This window comes from Anopheles coluzzii, chromosome X, assembly GCF_943734685.1.
Source record: "Anopheles coluzzii chromosome X, AcolN3, whole genome shotgun sequence".
NCBI classification, from domain to species: Eukaryota; Metazoa; Arthropoda; class Insecta; order Diptera; family Culicidae; genus Anopheles; species Anopheles coluzzii.
The window spans coordinates 18,704,025-18,725,085 of record NC_064669.1 but is presented as its reverse complement, the minus strand read 5'-3'; the positions used below and the strand labels follow the sequence as shown (position 1 = coordinate 18,725,085).

Sequence of the window (21,061 nt, the reverse complement as noted above, 5' to 3'; positions counted from 1 at the left end):
GCCCCGAATGTCCTTCGTATAAGCATGCGCATGCGCTGCAGATTGGGTGTCGGATATATTCTGTTCACCTCTCGGTAGTGTACACGCTGGATTTATCTTGCTCCAACTCTCTTTCCTTCTTTCTTTCGCTTTCCGTCTCTTTCTGATCGCCGAACAGGTGGACCATTCTTATCTGATGTGAGAGTTTTGTTGTTGTTGGTGTGCTCAGCATACTCTCGCAGCATCCAACAAAAAAAAAAAAAGAGAACAAAAAACCCCTCAAGAACCGTAGCCTATCCTTCCTTCCTTACCGGTCGAGGGTTTGATTGAAAAGCGAGTTATTTATTCTACCTCCTTGGCTTGGTGGGGTGAAATTTTCCCAATGCCACAGAGAAAGGACACCACTCCCTGGGGCAGTGTCCAATCGTTTACTATCGGAATGCCGCTTTGGTCGATAATCACCAATGTAAGCAAAATGCAGACACACAAAATGCAAGAATGTTTAAACGCTTAGCCCAAGGGTAGATGGTTGCCGCAAGAAAGATCGCCTGGATGGCTATGTATGAAGACAATTTTCATGAACCGCAACAAAAAAATCACCATTTTACTATCTGAACGAAAATTAAAAGAAAAAAAAGGTAACATGTAGACGTCAATGATTCGTCATACGAGTTGAACTTAACAACACGCCTGTCATGGGTTCAAGCCCCGAATAGACCGTGTCCCCATATCGTAGGACTGACTATCCTGCTATGGTAATAAATAAGTCACTCAAAGCCAAACCCACTAGAGCTATAGGCCCAGTGGCGGATCTAACGGTAGGCGGATTAGGCGGTGGCCTGGGGCCCCGCCGATTTAGGGGTAGATCGCCATTCTATAGTATGCCGTATGAAGTATAAGTATAAGCGACAAGGGCCCCCGGTAGGGTGGCCGTTGGGGCCCCGAGGCTGGCGAGACTTGCACCCCTCCCCCCCCCCCCCCCGTCAGCAAAAATTTTATAACCTGTGACTGATGATCGAAGGGGCCCCTGACGGTGTACTGTTCAACATTCCAACAGCAAGTTTAGTGCCACTCAGTGGATTTTCTCAATAAATGGCACCGCATGGCAAGCAAATATCGACACATGGACGATTTTTGTTTTCTGATTTATTATCGAATTGTCAGCTTTGTGTTTTTGGTTTTAAATCTCCAGAAGTAACATACAATTTTGTCTTATGTTTGTGTTTGGTATAATGTTTGCGCGCATGTTGCTTATTTGCTTTCATTGTTTTAAATCGTCTTCCTTCACGCTGGGTTTCAATATTTATGGCTTTCTCGCCTAGTTACCACATTCAATAGCTTTTCTTGCAATCGATTGAATGGATGTTCGTGTATGCTTTGAATACTGATATTGTTTTGCTGGATTCTGTTTCTGTTTTCTATCAGCTCTAGTTCTCTTTAGATCTCCTCACATCAATATTTGAATGTTTGTTTTTTTTTGCAGTAAGTTAATTGTCTGTTGCACGATTATTTTATATTAAATCATCCTCTTCCTGCTCTCCCACTTCGCCCAGTTCATCCTATCCAACAGTCGGTTATACCGGAGGTTGGGCTATGGCAAACATACTATGCTTTCATTGGCGAAAGGGTATCGGACAAATAGGAAGAGTAAAATGAACATAAATGACATTTATTCGAAGAAAAACGGGAAGTAACGTATTCACATTGGAAACGTGTATCTGTCTTAAACAGCAAGGGTTCTGCTCTTGTTGACCCTTTCCAGAAATATGTAGTTCCTATCGAAGACGAACAGTGCACCCGTAGATAAAGCAGTAATGACACAAATTCACATATAATACGACACTGACGTATAATGGGATGCCTGGAAGCCACATTTTATGTGGAACCAATAACGGTGTGGTATTTCGGTACCGTGGAATCAGCTGCTAGTCCATTACCGTTGCTTATACTATTCAATCAATTAGTTATATTATATATCTGTTCTTTTAAATATTAAGATATTCTCCACCAGTTTGTATGAAAATTGGGCTGGAAAATAGTCTGCTACGGCTACTGTTTTGACTCGATGACTCGTTTTTCGTTTTATTTTTGCTTTTTCTGTGCATCCTTGGAGGGATTGCTCAACTGGCTTACCCATTCCCGCCTGATTATTTTTCATATGTTTGTGGACGACATTAGTTTAATGATGTACTAGGATGGTGGGAACAGTGGGAACTCATGGGTTGGGACAAATGGGAATATGAGCCGGCGATTTAAAAATGTCGATAATGATGATAGGAGTATGCCATGGCAAGGACCATGCTACAATCCACTATGAAGGTAGGCTGTCACTTCGCTTAATTCAGCCGGGTATGCGCACAATACTTTTGCTACACTTTCCATTCGGTGTTTAATTCTAGGTTGGTTTCGTTTTGTATCACTCATCCATGTTTTGTTTTTTTCCTATAAGATTCACAAATCGTGTTGGTGTTTGGTTGCATTGTCTGTCATAACCATTTAGACCCCCTTTTTGTGGCTACAAACATGGGTACGGTTGCAAAGTTTTTCCTTTTCCTATACAAGTCTTCCTGAAGTCTTCCTGGTCTCGCATGCAACTGCGAATGATTTGTTCTTTTTCTTATGATTAATTCTTTTGTGATTTCGTGCATAAAATGTATTGGAAGGTGAGGCTGAAGCCTTTTGAAAAAGAAAAAAAAAAGAATAGCAAGCTTCCAAAACAGCTTTGCGAGATAAAGGTGAATTTTGCTCTTCGAATAGCATACCTTTGAGCATTTTGACTATTTTATTTTATAGGTTGCGCCTTGCAGTAGGCAATCCGATTACCAGAAGCTCTTTTAAGCAATCTCTATTCGTACTAGTAAATTACTTGCCTTTTTAACGCCCGAAAAACACTGCTTCCTGGTATTAGCAAGCCATTTTGAGAGGCTGCAAATCGAAACAAAATGGAATGACTAATTCATTTCACGATTCATTTCACGAACGGTGATTGTAGATCTGTCACATGGAAACGGATTACTAGTTTGTTTTCATCTACTACTCGTTCATATAACCTCACTTTTACGATTACGTGTGTTTCCTTTTGAAACAGTTTCTTGTACTTCAAAATGGATGTTTGCGGGCATGTGTGCTGTTACCGCACTGCAAGCTGCATTTTTATATATTTATATAAAAACCTTATGTTGCTCGATGGTGCACACTGCACTGATCCACACCCATACACAATAAGAGATGCTCTAGCTACCTGTAGGACATGCCGGTACCAATCGACACCCGGATACGGCTGTTCGCACGTTACTTGATTTTGAGGGTTTTAAAAATGCCCCTCTCTCGTAAGTTTTACATGTTTTTTATATAAAATTTTCCCCTAAAAGAAACTACCTTCATTGTGTTGTATATTTGTATATTTTCGGTTCCCTTTTGCCTAAGCACTGTCTCACCCACCGCCAGATTTAACATTAATAGTTCGAAAATGGGTATATTCAGCATTGTTTCTGCGTATGCTTAGGGGTTGCTTTGTATGAGTATCGCTACCATGCCTTAGTTTGCTTTCATTAGCTACAGTAAGCTTTTGGAGAAGGAGGAATAGAGGATTGGAGGAATTGCTTGAATGTATTTTGCTCCAGTAAGCTTGTTGGGGTTTCTTTTCGACAGCAAATACGCACACGGTTCTCAAATACTGACACTGGATTTAGAATTCATTATGGAATTTGTTCGCATCTAAAACAGTCCAGTCTTTCGTCATGTCGTGTATCTGGCAAAGTTAACACTCACATACACCGATGCATTCCGCTAATACAACAAACACAAACCGGGAGTAATGAACGTTGGTGCGGTGGAAAAATATAGCGCTTACGCCCCTGAATTTATAGAACTATACAACCATGGCGAAGAGCGCCAAAGTTGAAAGTATGTATTTGCTCAGGTTGCATAAAATATAATTGTAAATAGAAAAATAATAAACGAAAGACGTAAAGCGTACACAGAAATGTGATGCGCATAGCCTACCTTTAGGCGCATCTTTAGAGCAATATGATATGGAAGTAGGCCGGGTCTGGACTAGAAACCAATCTGATGCTACTCAACCGTAACAAACCTTTCGCTGTTTCTTTCTGTGTGGAAGTGTTAACCAAATTACTAACATTTCTGTGCTGCGATAGAGTCGGTAAGGCTACTGACACAACACAGATCGCTGATTCAAATGAAAGAATAAATCCAATTTGCTCTATGTTTTGTGGGTAATTTTTTCGTTTCTTTCATCCAATTGTGGTACTATATTTCAATTGCCCTGTGTTGGAGTTTGAACCTGTTTTGCACCGTGAGGGGGAACGAGTGGAGATTATTTTCTTTTAGTTTTATCGGCTGCATTTGTTGAGATTTCCTTTTGATCTGATTTAGTCCTTGCTCATGTTTTGTTTTCCCGTTTCATTCGTGTGTTTTCTTTTCTTATTCTCTCTCATGCTGTTTTATCCCATTTCTTCTCTGTTCACTCTGCTGCTCTATCATTTTGTAACATTTTTTCTGTCATTGTGCGAAGAAAAACGAATGAAAACAGGAAAACCTAACGCATAATGCTTACTTGAATTACCTTTGCTTCATTTGCGGCAAGTGGACGAACGGGTGGAAGAAAATTCATTGCAATATTTCTTTTTGATACACCAAGTCACATAAACAGACATATGCTATTGTCGTCCTTTTTAGTTAGGGGTGTGTGGCATCCTGTGGTAAAGGATTAGGTTGAGGGCAACGAGCAACGAAGGGAGTGAAATTTCATTGCATTGTAGTTTACGTAATATACAAAATATTAGTTTGTTTTGTTCTTTTATGTATGCTCGTTAAATTATGTGATTTGGAAAACTTTTTTAAACATATATGTATATATATATATATATATATATATATATATATATATATATATATATATATATATATATATCTATATACATATATATATATATATATATATATATATATATATATATATATATATATATATATATATATATATATATATATATATATATATATATATATGTATCTATATATATGTATATATATATATATATATATATATATATATATAGATATAAATCGCTAAGTGTGTGAGGGTGCCCATGTGCACTGTTTTACCTTGCTAATTTAAACAACAGCTTGACGCAAACACACTTGCAGAGGATTGTGAATATCGACCTACATTGAACATAAGTTAGATAGGATTACAGAAAATGATAAAGGTTAACTGGCATAGACAGTGCTGCCCATGAGAGATGTTATGTAGCTCTGCGTGGAAATAAACGTGTAGCCATGTACAAACGGGCGCTTTAAATGTATGTCTTAACAAAAGTGCCTCAATCTATGCCGTCCGCATCATAATACTATCTGAATATGCTTGCTTTCCAGATTGCAAAACCGCACATAGAGACAATAAATACAGCTACCGGGTACAGAAATACATTGAAAATACGAATAATATTGTGTACGTTATTGTTTTCTTTTTCTCTAGTATTCTTCCTCTCACCTCCCTATCTCCGTATGCTTTGATAAAAATAGAGTTATGTGTATCTGCTAAATATGCTTGCCTCATGCAAGCAGTTCTACACTGCCCACCAAATTGAAGTAGAATTTTGACTAATAAGCACCTTGACTAGAAGAATATAATACCGTTGCCCCGCGTTTGTTTTCTGTCCCTACATTCCACCACGCTTCTTATTGTGCGCTTCCAGATAGCATTTTTGTTTCATAAAACAAGGTGTATGCTTATATGCTTGCGAGGTGGTGTAGCATTGCAATGAAACTCATATCCACAAATACACACCCACGCACGGTGTAAAGAGTTTTGTTTTGTTTTTATATCGCCCGATAAATTATCAAAAAAGCACTAGGGAATGAAATTGGTTTCATATCTCGGTTGTGTAATTCTGTTACTGTCCAATTATAAAAAAAAAGTTAAAAGGCTTCCTGTAATTTATTGTTCAAATCATTCAAAATAACATGGTTGTGTAGACGCAAACACGTGTGTGTCTTTGTAGGAGTGATTGGTTGTTGTATGCTTTTGTTTTGCAGCTCTCCTAGCTTGTAACATGGTTTGTTATAATTGAAACAAAATACTCAACTCATTCACAACGTATATACGTGGATAAAAAAAAAACGTCAGAATTTGTATATTTGGGGAAGAGATAGGACGGGAAGTTAAGTAGTAGGGTAGGAATAGTTTCATTACATCGCTTAAATCTCCTTTGTGCTCATGTATATTTTATGAATGCGTTACATATTTCTCTGTGTGTAATTTTTTTTGTTGCTCCAAAATTATATTACGATTATCCATATATTCTCAAATACAGGTTAAAGAGTGATTGATTAAATTGATTAGTTTAAGCACAATTAGATTTCATTTATTAAACTTAGTTCGGCTAAATATGAATTAAAGTTTGTTTCCTTTCTTACCGCGTTTATTGCGCCCTTTCACTCTCTTCTTTCCTACACTGTCCTGCTATTATTTCCCTCTTGTATCTGTTCTTCGCTGCGGTCCATAAACCCATTTCAATGGACAAAGAAGACACAAAAAACAAACACGAAAAAGGGTGAAAAAGTCACAGAATAAAAATTTTACTACAAAGAGATCGCTGCGTTATGTTTCGCTCTCTTTCTGACTCGCTCTTGACTAATCGTTCAATTGTATATCTTACTTTCCGTGTTTCCTTGCTCACAATACTCGTCCCAGCTTTGTTTGACTGCCCTCCGCATTGAAAGTTGCACTACACAGCAATAAGGTAATATTTTCATACAGTTTTTGTTTTCGTGTTTCCCATTATGCACCCACCAAAACCGCGCAACACAAAGAACGAAAAAGCCCTATCTCTCGCGAGGCGGGCCATTACACGCGTGGAAGGTAATGGCGGGCAACACATCGTACATGATTCATTTAACGTTCAAAGTAATTTGGTATTAATTTTGGAATTTTGCTACTAGGCTCATACGTTTCAGCATGTTTTCTCGCTTGCACCCCTCACGTGCCCCTGCTTCCACCACAAGCGTAGGGAGGTGTGAGGGGCAAATCACCTTACTTCATTACGTTCCGCTCCAACACACAGAGACACACACACATATTCGTACTAGGAATAACATAAGTGCTAAATTATTGAACATCTTATTTAAAACTTATTTTAAATGCTCCTGTCCCTCCTGAATCCCGTTAAAGAATCAGAACAAGATGGTACGTCCTCTCCTACTACCGCGCTCTATCTCTCTTTCCCTCTCGTGCGTTTGCACAGCGTAGCATATATTGGCTCTATTGCTTTCTCACCTCTCTGGCTACTGGATTGAATCGTTTTAGCTTAACAGCGACGTTAAATAAGGAACGCTTAGTAAAGAGCGTGCTGCCGGTGCGTACGCAAGAGAGAAAGAGAGAAAAGGAGCGAACCGCGTACCTGAAGATAAATTACTATTCATAATAATCGTTTGCATGTTGCGTACTTTACATACGGGGATAATACGATACAATTATTCGATTAATTGGAATTAAATGGTTAAAATTGAAAGGAAATAGTACATGGAACGTAATATATTCCTTGTTTGTGTCTTTTCTCCTCTTTTCCTTCTTGCTTTCCTTTGATGGCATTTTGCCATTCCGGTGTGCTAGGGTGTGTGTGCAAGTCTTCTTTGATTGCAAGTGGCTGGTTACATTTGCTTTAACTTCGGTGAGGAACAAGCTGAGATCAAACAAGTGTTGTGTTTTGACGTACTCTGAATCACAAACGCAGGCTTGCGCACACCATAATGCGTTCCTTTCTTTTTCTTTTCTTGTTTTTTTGGTTTTGAATAATGCTGATACATCGAATAATTAATAATTCATTACTCATTAAGAATGATAAGGTAAGAGATAAATACTTGGCTTACTTAGTTTGTGAGTACAGTACAGATAAATAAGATTAGAATAGAATGAGATGGAGAGACGATACAAAATAGTTATTGCCGAGGGGCACGCAGGAGAGAGTTAGAGGATTCTTCGCTCTTCCGCAAGGTGCGCTCTTTTAATTATCAAGGCGGCTCGAGCTCACTTGCCAGGATTTGTCTGCTGTATTTTCTTAGTGGGAATGTAGTACTCCACCTTAGTATGTTACCATTTCGGTTAACATATTTCAAATCTGCAAAGTGTAAACTGTGCGGGGAAGCGTAACGGGGTTGTCACGCTGAGGTTTTTAAACTTATCGTCCTCGCTCGCAGTGCGTGAGTAACGCTGCCTACCAACTAAGCGGTGATAAGTGATCAAATAAATAGGCCAATAAATAAATAAATAAATAAATAAATAAATAAATAAAGAAATAAATAAAAAATAAATAAATAAGCAAATAAATATATTTACGCGGTATGCGTATGAGAAAATAAATCGACCTAACCTAATCATAAAACTCTCCTGCGGTGATGCAACGCGGCCTCGAATGACTGCGCGTCATTTTTGTTTCCACCGTCCCCAGGTGGCATTTATATGGATTTTGCTAAACTATATATTATTAATTCACAGTTGTTCTCGAATGCCGTTGGCTTTGCTTTTTGTTCGTTTTAGATTGATTATTATTGCACATACACATTGTTCTAGACTTGTATTTCGATATTAGGCGGGAGCGCTCTCTGTAACGCGCTCTGTCACACCTTGCGAATGCTGCCCAATTATGTTTCCTTCAATTTCCTTTCTTTTCACTGCTCTTTGCTCTATACCCTCTCAATGTTTCAGACAGCTTTTGACAGCCACGATTGGTAAAAACTAGTCGGGTATAGCCATTCCCGGTTTCTATACCAGAGCGGAAGCTCTGCAAGCGTGTTCGTTTTTTTTTTTTTACATCATACCTTCCGTTTTTCACCATTCTAAAATATCATTTACATTTAATATATTTGCTTTACAAAGATTATTTGAGCGTTTTGGGCAATTTGACTCTAGTTATCAATTTCACTAAGGTGCCATTTTGGGGACTTTCACGGGGAAAAAGGGTGGAAACAAAACTGACTGCATCATTTGAAATGGCCGGCATAACCTTCGCACACGCTCACATATATAGTCTTGAAATTAAATACATTCATCCTTAATCGCTAGTAATGGGTTAATATGGCCAAGGAAATAATTATTGCACCATTTGTCGAGAAGACTCGTCATACTGGGGGTTTTGGAAAAAAAATCAAACACATACATTAGACTAGCGGGGATATCGATGGTTTAACGCACCAACTTACGGCGCTATTCTAGCGATCACTAACGTGATCGCATTGTGCGTGTTTCTGCCTCTGATTACTGTGTACGTCACATGTGCGCATGTTGTCGGTTTTGCTACTTGGGATAGTTTTGCTAGTTTTGTGTTGTTTGGTATGCAAAATTAATATTATGCTCCACACAAAGTCAACATTACAGCTCCCTGGCAAGAGTGGGACTACCGTTTCATATACAACATTCGTATGATTTGCATGTTCGTATCAAATTTGAATATTAACGTTCAAAATGAGGGTGCTACTAAAATCTTCCTGCATCTTGGAAGCCAGTTTAAACTAAAAGATAAAAAACCAATTGCACACAACCGCGTATGCAGAATCAAGCATAAAAGCGTGCAGAATGAAGCACGAAAGGGAGAGAAAAAAAATCTAATCTTAATCACAGTAAATTTTACCCATAATGGGTACACAATGGACTGGTGGGTGGTAAATGCATCAAAGTGAATCGAAAACCCCGGGAGCATAAGTGTAAAACGGTTTAAAGAAACTTAAAATTTTTCCCATTTTTAATTGGCCTTTGACTTGGTGTTGTTAGTCTTGAAGCTAACCTGCAGGACGCGGTTGCCGAGCGTGTAGCCGTTGAGCGACTGGACGGCGACGACGGCCTCGTCGTAGTTGGTCATCGTAACGAAACCGAATCCTTTGCACTTGTTCGTCTGCAGGTCCTTGATTACCTTCACGCTCTGGACCGCACCGAACGGACCGAACAGCTGCCAGAGCACGTTCTCCTCCGTTTCCGGCGCGAGGTTATACACGAAGATGCACCAGCCGGATCCGTTGATTGCGTTTGCGGATAATACTGAGCTGCCTAGGTCGCCGGTGAGGGGCGAGTAGCGGCTAAAGTTTGACGGCAGGCTTTACGGTAGAAACGGGTATGCCAGCGGAAGAGGAGGTGACGATGGCGGGAAGGAAGATACAAAAAAGCAAGAAAGAGAAAGAGAGAAAAACAATTCTATAGAACGATGTGAGTAGACAGAATCTCATGACTATGTGTTAACAAGGTGTTAACAAGGGATAGTCGCTACAGAAGGTGCGTCACTATTTCGTAGTCGCACAGGTGCGAACGGTTACTCTTCCTTGTTAACCCGCTTTTCTGTCGCCTACAAATGAGTCGCGATCACGTGCGTGTGTCTTCAGTTGTCAGACATAGCAGTCAAACGCATAGGTTGACTCGCATAGGGAGACTGATTGCAGATGTCCTCTCGGTCCGGATTGATAGCAGCTAGCTTGTTGGTTGATGGGTGCAGTTCGGATGCTTGACTAGGTTGACAACACGCACGTGTGAAGCAAATGACCACAACAATAGCAACAGCAAAAGTTACACATAAAACAGCAATCGGCGGCTTACCTGAATCTGCCGCTGAGCGGATGGATGGGTCCCGGTGGGAAGCGGCGCAGGTTCGGCGTTGGTGTTAGATACGCCGCCAGCGGTGGGATCGCCTTGTTGATGTTATTGCTAGGATTGTTGGCGAACTTCACCGTGATCGGTTCGGAGGCACCCTTCGGTGTCGTGCCGTTCAGCTGCTGGATCGCCCGTTCCGCCTCCGAGCGCTGGTCGAACCGGATGAAGCCGACGCCCTTGGATAGGCCGGTAATGTTATCACATAATATGCGGGAGGTGATGATCTGCCCGTACGCGTTGAACAGATTCTCCAGGTCTTGCTGGGTCATGCTCTTGGACAGGCCGGACACGTACAGGTTGGCGCCCTTGATCGCGTCCGAGCTTGGCCGGGCGAACGACACCTTGATCGTTTTGTTCTGCAGGCGCAGCCCGTTGAACGTGTTGATTGCTTTTTCTGCGTCCTCCGGCCGGTGGTAGTTGACAAACCCGTACCCGAGACTTTGCCCTGTGTGCGGCAAGATAAAGACAGGGGAACAATGTTAAGTGTTGTCGTGGCAGGCTCCCAACCTTCCCAACTACTTACCGGTGACTTTGTCGCGGATCAGCTTGCAGCTCTCGACATCACCGATGCTGGAGAAGAGCGACTTTACCTCCTCCTGTGTCATCGTCTGCGGCAGATAGTTTACGATCAGATTAGTCTTGCTGTCCTCCTGGCCGCTGCCGATCGAGCCGGAGCGCCCATTCTGCTGCACTGTTTCCAATCCGTTCGAGATCATCGTGTCGCCGGCTGCCGCGGTACTACTGTGTTCGCTAATCTTAATAAGATGGATGGATTCGCTGTTGCTTTCTATTTGTTCTGTTGCGAGCAGCTCGCCACAGCACGTGAGTGTTTGTTCTCTGAGTTCACTGAGTGGGGGCACCTTTGCTGGTTCGATCAATAGAGAGGGGAAGCGATTAGACAGATGAGGGGGGGGAGGGAATTGGGGGCTCGACTTTCCGGTAGTGCTGGCTGCTTTTGTGACTAGTTGCTGTCTTTCGTTTTCTCTCTCGCTATATTCCGGTACTGCTTACTACTGCTGTACCCCGTTCACCTGGCTAAGTGAATTTTCGTAAGTATTGCACGCGCGCTTTTTCTTTTTATAAACACACGCTACACACACTCTCTTGCTTTCTCTTTCATACACTCAAACACACATGCACACTCACGTCCAAACCACACCTACTCGTGTACGTTGCTTACGCTCGAAAAAACTGGAAATTGATGGGTGAGTTAAGAACAGGCTTCCTTTTCCTTTTCCTTTTTTTTATAAAGCGCTTTGCACTTTCGTAGTAAAAATTCGCTCAAACAGCCAATATACCGCGGACGATTTCTAAACCGTGGCGTGATGGGGAAGGGTGAAAAGGGTTGGTGAATTTATGCGTTTGTTTTGTTGTTGTTTTTGTTGTTTTGACTAGAATATTTAGTGGTTTTCGCTATACTTTGCTTTGCTAAATTGCTTGGCTTTCTTTTATATTCTTAAAAAATCCTCCTGCGGTCAACTTTTACACGTTTTCCACACCTATTTCGCTTGCTCGGCTCTGCCTTGCACTTGTTCGTTGCTTTGTTTACGACGGGAAATTTGTGTTAGTGTTGTACGGCTAAAGAAGATTTTTACCCTTTTATACACACATACATGTATATATAAATATATATAGTTGGCCGCTACGGGCGTGACGTAGGTGTGCACCAGGGGGTTTGTATTTTTTCTCCTCGTTGGCGGGTGTGTGTTTTCTTATCCCCCGGTTTGCACGCCGTTGGAATGTGAATACTGCAGGTTTATATTGCTTCTGCTGATCTGCTAATTCCACTGCGGAAGCTGGTCAGTTCGGCTGCTGTTTGGTTTGCCGATGTGTACGTGATCCGGCCAGTAGTGGTAGTGAGACACTCGAGACGGTACTTTCGCCCACGGACCGGGGGTTTAGGCCTCCAGTGGCGCTACTACGGCAGTCACGCGAGAGCGGTAGGGAGGGGGTGGCGGGGCGGGGATGGAATATTGTTTATGTTGTTTTGTTGTCTTTTAAATTTCACTCTTGGTTTTTTGTTCTCTTTGTTTGAATGCTAATGTTGATTGTCGTGCAGCTGTCACCTCACTGTGTCACTAGATATCGGCTTCACTCGTGTTGCGGAGGGGATGTTTCCTGGGTTGCGGAGGCTGCTGGCGTTTTTGGAAGTTGGGCACGATTCCGGCACCGGCAAGTCGGCGTACGGCGTGTGTTACTGGTGTATGTTGGTGTACGTTTGTCTGGCTATTTCAGCGCGTGGAATCTTGGGGTTGGCTACTGCCTTCGCTTCCTTTGCGTGCCTGTAGTGGTTAGCTAGTTTCGCCTCGCAAGGTTGATGGGTTCTAGCTGCTCTAGCCGTTCGTCGTGGACACGCGGTTTGGTTGGCGCTTTCGCTTACCTCCGGTTTTATTTAATTTATTTTTTTAATACTTGCTGTTTACCTTTTGTCGTGTACGCGTGTTGTAAGATTATATAATTAATCTTTACTAGGATAATTTTGTAAATAGGAAGCAATTGATCTTTTGTTTTCCACCTATTCCCCTTCTTTTTCGGTTACCGTTTTACTATGTAAATAGTGTTCTGCGTTCCGTTCTCGTTGCCCGTTTTCCGTTCGTTTCGCGCTCGGTCGGCTGTGGATGTCCTTTCGTGTTTTTTCTTCTGGTTCTTACTTCTTCCGTTTTCTGAAGTATGCACTTCCTGGTCGTTGGTTCCGCTGTGTGTATGTGCTAACGTTCTGCAATGCCGCACCGTACAGATGAACTTCTGACTTTGCCTGGTTGCGCAGCTACAGCCCTTATTCCGATCCGGGGTGTTGTAGATGATGCGAAGGAAAACGGTCGTAACGGTAATCCAAATCTCTGGTATCTGAAAAAAAACAGCGTAAAGTTAGGGAAATTCAGTTCAGAAACTTTTTTTTTCCTTTTCCCCAGCCAAGCGATGGTTCTAGCTTCCTATTGCGCGCTCCTTTGCGCGAACCTGCAAGATAGCTGGTGTGAGCTGTCTTACGGGCGTGGAAAAAAACGCGCTCCTCTACAACGAAAGGTTTCAACATTTCTTTCCCCTCGTTTTTCGAAGGGTAAGGGCGTGTATCTCCGTTTCACTAAGGTGCGCCCTTTTTGGTTCCGCTCCGTGGCCGCTGCGCTCACACTTTTTGCTCTCACTCTTACTCTCTCTCTCCCTATTTCTCTCCCGCTCTATCGCGCTACCTCTAAAAGGACTCAAAAATCGATCGCCACACTGTGCAAACCAGGGACGCGAGACGGTTCATCTGGCGGTTCACGGTGTTCGAAATTGCTGTGTAATGCGCACTCGCTGTGTTGGCTAGCCTTACCATAGCAGCAACGCCAACGCACAGTGCGGGACGGAGGGTACAAGTTTTTGGGAAAGGAAGGGCTAGCAACTTGGGCTACAACTAGCCTCTAAACAGACACTTTGCCGAAAAGATTGTCCCTTAGGGTGAAGGATACACGTGAAAGCTTGCCTCGAAATTCAAGGCTCTATTCTCGCACAATCGAACGGAACTGTTATTTAGTCCACCCGGGAAAGAAATAATGTAAAACGCACCTACTTCACACACACGCACATACACACACACATACACACAGAAAGACACGCAGCCGGAGCTCTAAGGATGAAGAAATGGTGTGCAAAATTCCGGCTAGCCTTATTTTAAACAACCATTCACCGGCGTTGTAGCACAGAACGACAGAGCGCGCTAGGCGTACTGGGGACGCTCGACATTTTCAGCAGATCGGAGAGAACTGCTCGAACCCGTGGCATTGATAAAATTTTTAGCAGCCGCACACGGCGGCTCTCTCACTTCCTGACGCTCTCACGCGGTCGACGCGATTGCGTGTGAGTGTGTGTATGCGTGTGTGTGTGAGAGAGAGAGAGAGAATACGTAAATCAAACCCGAAAAAAGGATCTCCCGCTCGTACTCATCCTCGCAAACCCTCGAAAAGGGAAAGTCCGCGCCCAAATGTAGGCAATCGACCGTTCGGAATCGTTCTCCTCTGTCTGTGTTGGTGTGCGTTAAAACGGAAGAGAGCATAAGAGAGGAAAACTATCCCTAAGGGCCCCGAACTGAATGAAGTGCCAAGAGGTATGGTTGTGGTGGTGGTGGTGATTGTGGTGCTAAAATCATATCGCACACTGTTAATTACACACGCAAAACATACGAGCGGGAGCTTACGAGCCGCTTTTGTACACGCCTTTGCCCGAATGAAGCTGAATGAAGAATGTAGTAAAAAGGTTTGTTTTTCGGACACTATACACCCACATGCACAAGCGACTCGAAAATGGAATAAACCTGGGAGCAATTCAAAACTACTGGTAAATGGACGATTGGGGATCGGTTTTTGGGAATGAGTTGATAAATCCTGCATTTGAGAAATGTTCAATAAGTATTGAGATATGTAGGCGAGTTGTAATCATTCTGATAGTAAAAAGGATTAATTTATCGATTCACAGATCTGTCTCTCTCTCTCATCTCTCTCTCTCTCTGTATCTTTTTCTCACTAGATAATGGGTTACATGTGCTTCAGGGCGTTTGCTTGCTAGCTTGATTGATCGAACAGAAAACCGGAAGCAACGTCCTTACTAGCAACAACTTTGTAAGTTCTGTCAGCAAAAATCCATAGCAACCACCGTTACATAACACGGCGAGTGCCAGCTGGGTGTAAAATTTCCTTCCGGCTCCCATTTTGCTGGTTTGTGGTTGAGTTTTAGATTCTGATTAGGCGAACATAGTTGGTCGTGATTTTTCGTGTTGCTCCTATGAAGCAAGGAAACGCCCTTTCTACCTTTTGCTTTCACGCTTCGCTAGAACATGATAAATTATGCAATTGCGTATACATCGTCTCGAGATGGCATTTGTCTGCTGGTGTGGGTGTGTGGTCGTGTGTAGTTGTATTTAGCACGGTCTCGCGCACACTCTCCTCGCCTAGCCTTTGCCCTAGTTCCCGTGAGCGAGCGAGTGCAGCGAGGGTGTGTGTGTGTGTGAGTGGGAAAAGATTTATGAATCCACCCTACATTCGCCGTCACTCGGTAAGGGGCTGGAGAGTGCGTCGACACTTGAGAATGAAAAGCACAAACCTACAAACACACGCACACACACATACACAGAAATACGGCGAGCAAAAGCCGTGAGCATGCACGCCACGAATATCCTGAGGTTACGCTCTCGCTGAACCAGTCACACACTCACACAGACCCACACGTGCGCGCCTCGTTCGGGAAAATTATACTGGAACATTCTACAGGGGGAGAATAGTAAAAAAAAACTCACATACACACACACACACACACACCCGTGCGCGCCTACAGACACACCAAGCAGGGAATGCGTCTTGGCTGACTGTGGTCTGGTTGAAGAAGCCGCGCCTGGCTACGTACGCTCTTTACATAGTGTGTGTGTGTATGTCGCGTGTCTGTCACCTCCTAAAACGCCTCCCACATGTGCGCGAGGGGGGAAGGAGGGCGTGGAGGTGGTTACATTGGAACCTTACGGGCGTTCTGGTGGTCGCAGGCTGAGGTGTTACCGTTTCTCATTCACACCGGCGTCGTTCTTACCCGCTACGTCTAGACTCTAGACGCAACCGAGGGCCATGCTGGGCTCCTACTGCTTGACCTATTTCCTGTGCGCTGTGCCTGGGGATCTTTGCGGCTGCGAGCTTATGTGCGAGGGTTGCGCACACCCTACACAGCGACGCGTTCGAAAACACCGTGGAATCCATTCGGAGCGTGAGGGCGTCTTGCTCCAGCCATGGTGAGAACACACCATATCAAGATATCAAGAACCCTGGGCGACTTTAGCGCCACTGCCACTGCCCGAAGTGTTTCTTCTGACAGCTAACTGGTACCATCGATACATGACGCCGGTACAAGGATATGGTGGCAAAGGGGACGGTTTTAATTAGGACACCGTTCCGTGCTCGGGCCAGTGCTGGACGGACAAAAAGGTGGGTAATACGCCGAAAACGAGGTGTTACCACGCTATTCCGCAATAAATAAGTGTTTTTGAGGGGGGCCGCATTAGTACTGGCAACACAGGATCTCGCTTACTACCCGGTCTGTAGTTGTTACTGGCACACATGGGTACGGTTGATGGTGAACAACACGCAAGGAAAATCATTCCACGCAACCAAAAAACGGCTGGATAACGTATAGACGGGCTGGCATCTTCTTCCATTATGGAGAACGTAGTTTTGAACGCAAGCAACCCCGCTCTGTGTAATGTTCGAGAGGCCTCACGCACCGATAGACACGTACAAGAGCAACTGTCCGGAGCAACAAATCCAGTGCTCCGGGGTCGAATGTGACCGGTCTATACGGGCATATCAAAGAGCGCACCGCTGGTGCACTTGTTTCAAAGTAACGTCCGGGCTGATGGACCGATGCGAGTGGGCTGCCCCCTTGCAAAAACAGCAAAAGAGCGGAGACACGTGCCGTATCAAGGAACGGATCTGCGGTTCTGCTAGGCTGTTTGTGCGCGTGCCCGGTCTGCTTTTTTTCTTCAAAATCCTCATTCTATTTCCATAGAAGTTCCGCGCTGTCTCACTCGCTCGTGCTACTAGTGCCACTGGTGGAAATCCCTCGTCTGTATTAAGGCTCGAGGGACACCATTCCCTCAGAAAGGATGGTAAACCATTTAACCATACTCTGGTAGCGCACAGCCTCCGATAAGTAGAGGAAGCTAGATCCATAGTAGCACTCCGTACCCACCCCAGCAAAATTGTTAGCCAAAAATCCGGTTCGAAGGACCAAATTGCAACGAGGGTGAAACAAGGGAGCGACAAGAGACCTGAGCAAGATTTACACCAGGATGTTGCAGCACTTTTTACAAGAATACACCAGAATATATCCACACACACACACACACACACACACACACACACACACACACACACACACACACACACACACACACACACACAATCCCTTACCTGCCTTCTTGCTTTCTCCCTATTCTTCGCTTGCGATAAGGATACGGAGAGGTCGCTGACACTTACCAATAAAAAAAACCTCTAGCCTTTATAGTTACGGCGAGATCCCGCACGCCTCACGCCTGCCGAGTGTGGATTGGAGTTGTTCAGTGTACGGGTTTCACCCTTGCTACTTCTTCCGATTTCACACAACAACACATTCACATACACATACACACACACATACGCAGATCTCGAAAGGATCCAACCCTTTACACTATCCGTAGCATTTGCCGCGCGCTACGTGCTGACGCGATTCGCAGAAAGTGCGTCGAAAAAGTGTTGCCTTCTTATGATGTTATTGTATGGGTTTTCCTTGTTTCGCCTTATTTCCCTTATTGTTGTGTACGTATATGAAAAGTGTGTGTGTATACATATATCTAAATGACTAGAAATATTACTTGTGGTTGCCTTATCACCTAAAAACCGTTCCGTGCCACGCAGAAGGCTCACACAACAGGGCTGGCCTGCGCCGTGTAGAGGATAAAATCAGACTGCTGGATCGCCACGCACACTCGTGGAACCGGGGGGTGGGGGTCGCTTTCGTTGCTGCGATGCCTGCAAACGAGCGTGAGCCTGCCCGTCGGTAGACGAACACAGATATCGTGTCGGGCCTGGGAAAGGTTCCGCCAGCACGCAACCATACGGGCGCACTTACTTGCTCTCTCACTAACTTTTCTCTCGTTTGCTCTATCTCGGTTTTGCTATCTCCTGTCCTGTCCAGCTCTCGGCTCGAGGCTTGTTTACTGCCACTGCGCCTGCCGTTTTGTCGGGGCGTCGTGTAGTGGTGTGCGCTGTAGTCGGCACGCTGGCCACGACATACGCTCCGAGCCTTACGCAAACCATACCGTGGTTCGGCCACAGTCCTTTGCAAGGGCAGATTCCCGAGAGTACACGACCGGACCGTAGCGCTCTTCAAATCTCCTCTGTTAGACGCTCACACGCTCTCTCTCTCTTTCTCAAGTCGCAGGATTGTGCGCCGGTCCTCGTTTTTAGGCGCTGGCAACTGGGACATCGCAAAAAGGGCAGTGCTGGCGGGGTAGCGATGTTGAGCGCCTGCTCGACACCTTGGCCAGGACTGTTAAGATGCTGTAGATGCGTGGGTTAGGACCGTAAAAAAATTGTTATTTGGATCGATTACATCGACCTGCTAGCGTGGATATGCGTGCCACGCTCCCCTTACCAGCAAGAAGCAGTGGTAGTAAAGGGATAAGCGGAAGGAGCAAGGAGTAAATCGTTTTCCCAATCGAATCCTCCCAAGGCAAAAAAAAGACATTCAAGATATACCTCTTTTTGAGAAACATTTTCATGTCAGGTTCTTGATGGTTATTTGAAATGGACCACTTGCCCATCTGCCCCAGGCTACGATAGGGAACGGATCATTTACTTACAATGGTGTGGGCAGAAGATGTTACTGGCGGTTACTGTCTACCGTATCTATTGGACCGGCATTTTCCTCGCACTCTGACACATACACTCACACACACACACACACACACACACACACACACACACACACACACACACACACACACACACACACACTCGGGCATAATAGGGTGTGAAAAATTGGTTCCCTGAGCGATAGACTAGTAAATCAGCGCAATAATCCCGAAAATCCCGGCACGAAATCTCAAAAACCGAGCTAAAACGCCTGAAACACCTTCTTTTTTTATTTCAGCTGACACCTTTTCCACACGAGATCTGGCGGGGGTGATAGCTTAGTCGGGAAACCGCTGGAATGTTCTGGACCACCACCCAGAACGGGTTCCCGCGGACCCCATTTGTCCCGCGGACTTTTTCGGTTGGGTGGGAGTCTGAGGGAGCTGTTCTGTGCTTCTAGAACCTCCGGAATTGGTTGATAGGAAGATATTTTGTCGTTGTCGGTATATAGATATATAAAAATATGCTTGCTTTATACGTGTATAGAGATGGGTACGTACGTATATCAATCAAAGACGGCACAAACTCAAAACCGCAAAATCAAGATGATGTACGAACGGACGAAAAATTAACTTGTCTAGCACGGGAAAATATACACTGGATTGAAGTTGATGCGAACAGTGAGTCGGGAGCTTAGCGAGGACCTGGCGTACGGTGCACACACAGCGAGCTACCGATCACCAATACTAACGTGCGAGTGATAGTGAGAGCGAGTGAGAGAGAGAAGTAACAAATAGAGAAAGTGGATTTTCCTTTAGAAGCGTAGGAGAGAGAGAGGGAGAGAGAGAGAGAGAGCGGGATAAAATGAGTGTGTGTGTGAGAGAGAGAGAGAGAGTATTAAAAGGCTCCAAAGGATCAAGAAAGTACAAGTCATATCCGGTTCCTTTTGCGCATCACTAACACACGCTCGTCCTATCCGGTGCAGACCGCGTTTGTGTAGTGTAGTTAATAGCAAATTGAGAGTTTGGATCCTTTCCTTGCACTACTTCAAAAATTGAAAATGCTTAGTAGTAAACTCCTTTATCATACAGCTTGCTTTCCGCTGCTAGGGATGCTTTCCAACAGGACATCAGGATATTTGTGAGCGGATATGTGTGTCACACGGACACACTCTCACCTTACAAGTAAGGCACGGCTCCCGTTCTATAGCACACGGCACGTAATACACTTGTCTCGCGGGTTTTCTCGAGTATGAACCAACCTCACAAACACTCACAACTACTTTTCACTCGAACGATGCTGATGTGGAGGTGTATCCGTGTACCCAAACTACATAAAAAGCAACAACGGGCAAACAAAAAAAACAAAATGAAATAAAATAAAGTCCACGCATGCGTGCACGTGAGCAAACGCGCTTGACCGGCACCGGTTCGAGTGGACTGTCCTTTTACCCCGTTCTCTTCCCCGTGTCCGAGCGAGTTTAGCAAAGCGATGGTGGAAATCCAATGCAATGAGTAGGCAATCATTTCGAAACCGCAGCAAAGGGTGTCCGCTTGCGCTTCGAATCTCGTTCTTGTTATCGTGTGCTCATGTGTGCTCATGCGTGTGTGTGTGTTTTGCTGCTGTTCGTCGTTGCATCCAACGGCTTTCCCAGACTTTCCGGCAACGGTGAGCTGCTGCAAAGCGACAGGGGGTTGCTGGGAATAAAACCCTCCTCCTATGTTTATGCAGCCCGTGCCGTACACGGGCTACTCGATAATAATGAAGGGAGCGAAGGTTGCAGAACGGAGCGAAGGTTGCTGAACGGAGCGAAGGGATTTTTGCTCGAGCAAAGCGTGGCCAACCCTTTTCTGGGTGTGTCAGCAGGGTGCAGGGTACAGCAAAGAAAATAAAACGCATCGATCGGCGACGATGTTGCAGCGTGACGGTGGCAGCACTTTTCCGCAGCTCGCCTGCGAAGCTGGCTGGATGCTGGAGAACGCTGGGTGGGAGGGGGTGGTCTCCCTTTTTTGGTTGGGTATTGTTTTGGACGGTTGCTTTGGACGCTCTAGCGCACGCATTACGCAGGGCACGGGGT

At 44.4% G+C, this 21,061-nt stretch overlaps 1 protein-coding gene across 3 annotated transcripts; it reads right to left on the bottom strand.

Annotated features, from left to right (window-relative positions):
• Nucleotides 1-6,333: 6,333 nt before the first annotated feature.
• On the bottom strand, nucleotides 6,334-19,698 carry LOC120961680 (ELAV-like protein 2). Of its 3 annotated transcripts, none has more exons than XM_040385621.2 (4): nucleotides 19,545-19,698; nucleotides 11,160-13,483; nucleotides 10,583-11,081; nucleotides 6,334-10,089 (listed from the first exon to the last, which is right to left on the bottom strand). In XM_040385621.2, exons 2-4 carry the CDS (start codon nucleotides 11,350-11,352, stop codon nucleotides 9,741-9,743), a joined length of 1,041 nt encoding a protein of 346 aa, XP_040241555.1. In that variant the 5' UTR covers nucleotides 11,353-13,483; nucleotides 19,545-19,698; the 3' UTR covers nucleotides 6,334-9,740. The 3 variants fall into 3 exon arrangements, with proteins under 3 accessions (XP_040241555.1, XP_040241574.1, XP_040241565.1); XM_040385640.2 differs by lacking the exon at nucleotides 19,545-19,698 and adding an exon at nucleotides 17,629-18,014; XM_040385631.2 differs by lacking the exon at nucleotides 19,545-19,698 and adding an exon at nucleotides 14,183-14,464.
• Between the last annotated feature and the right edge of the window lie 1,363 nt (nucleotides 19,699-21,061).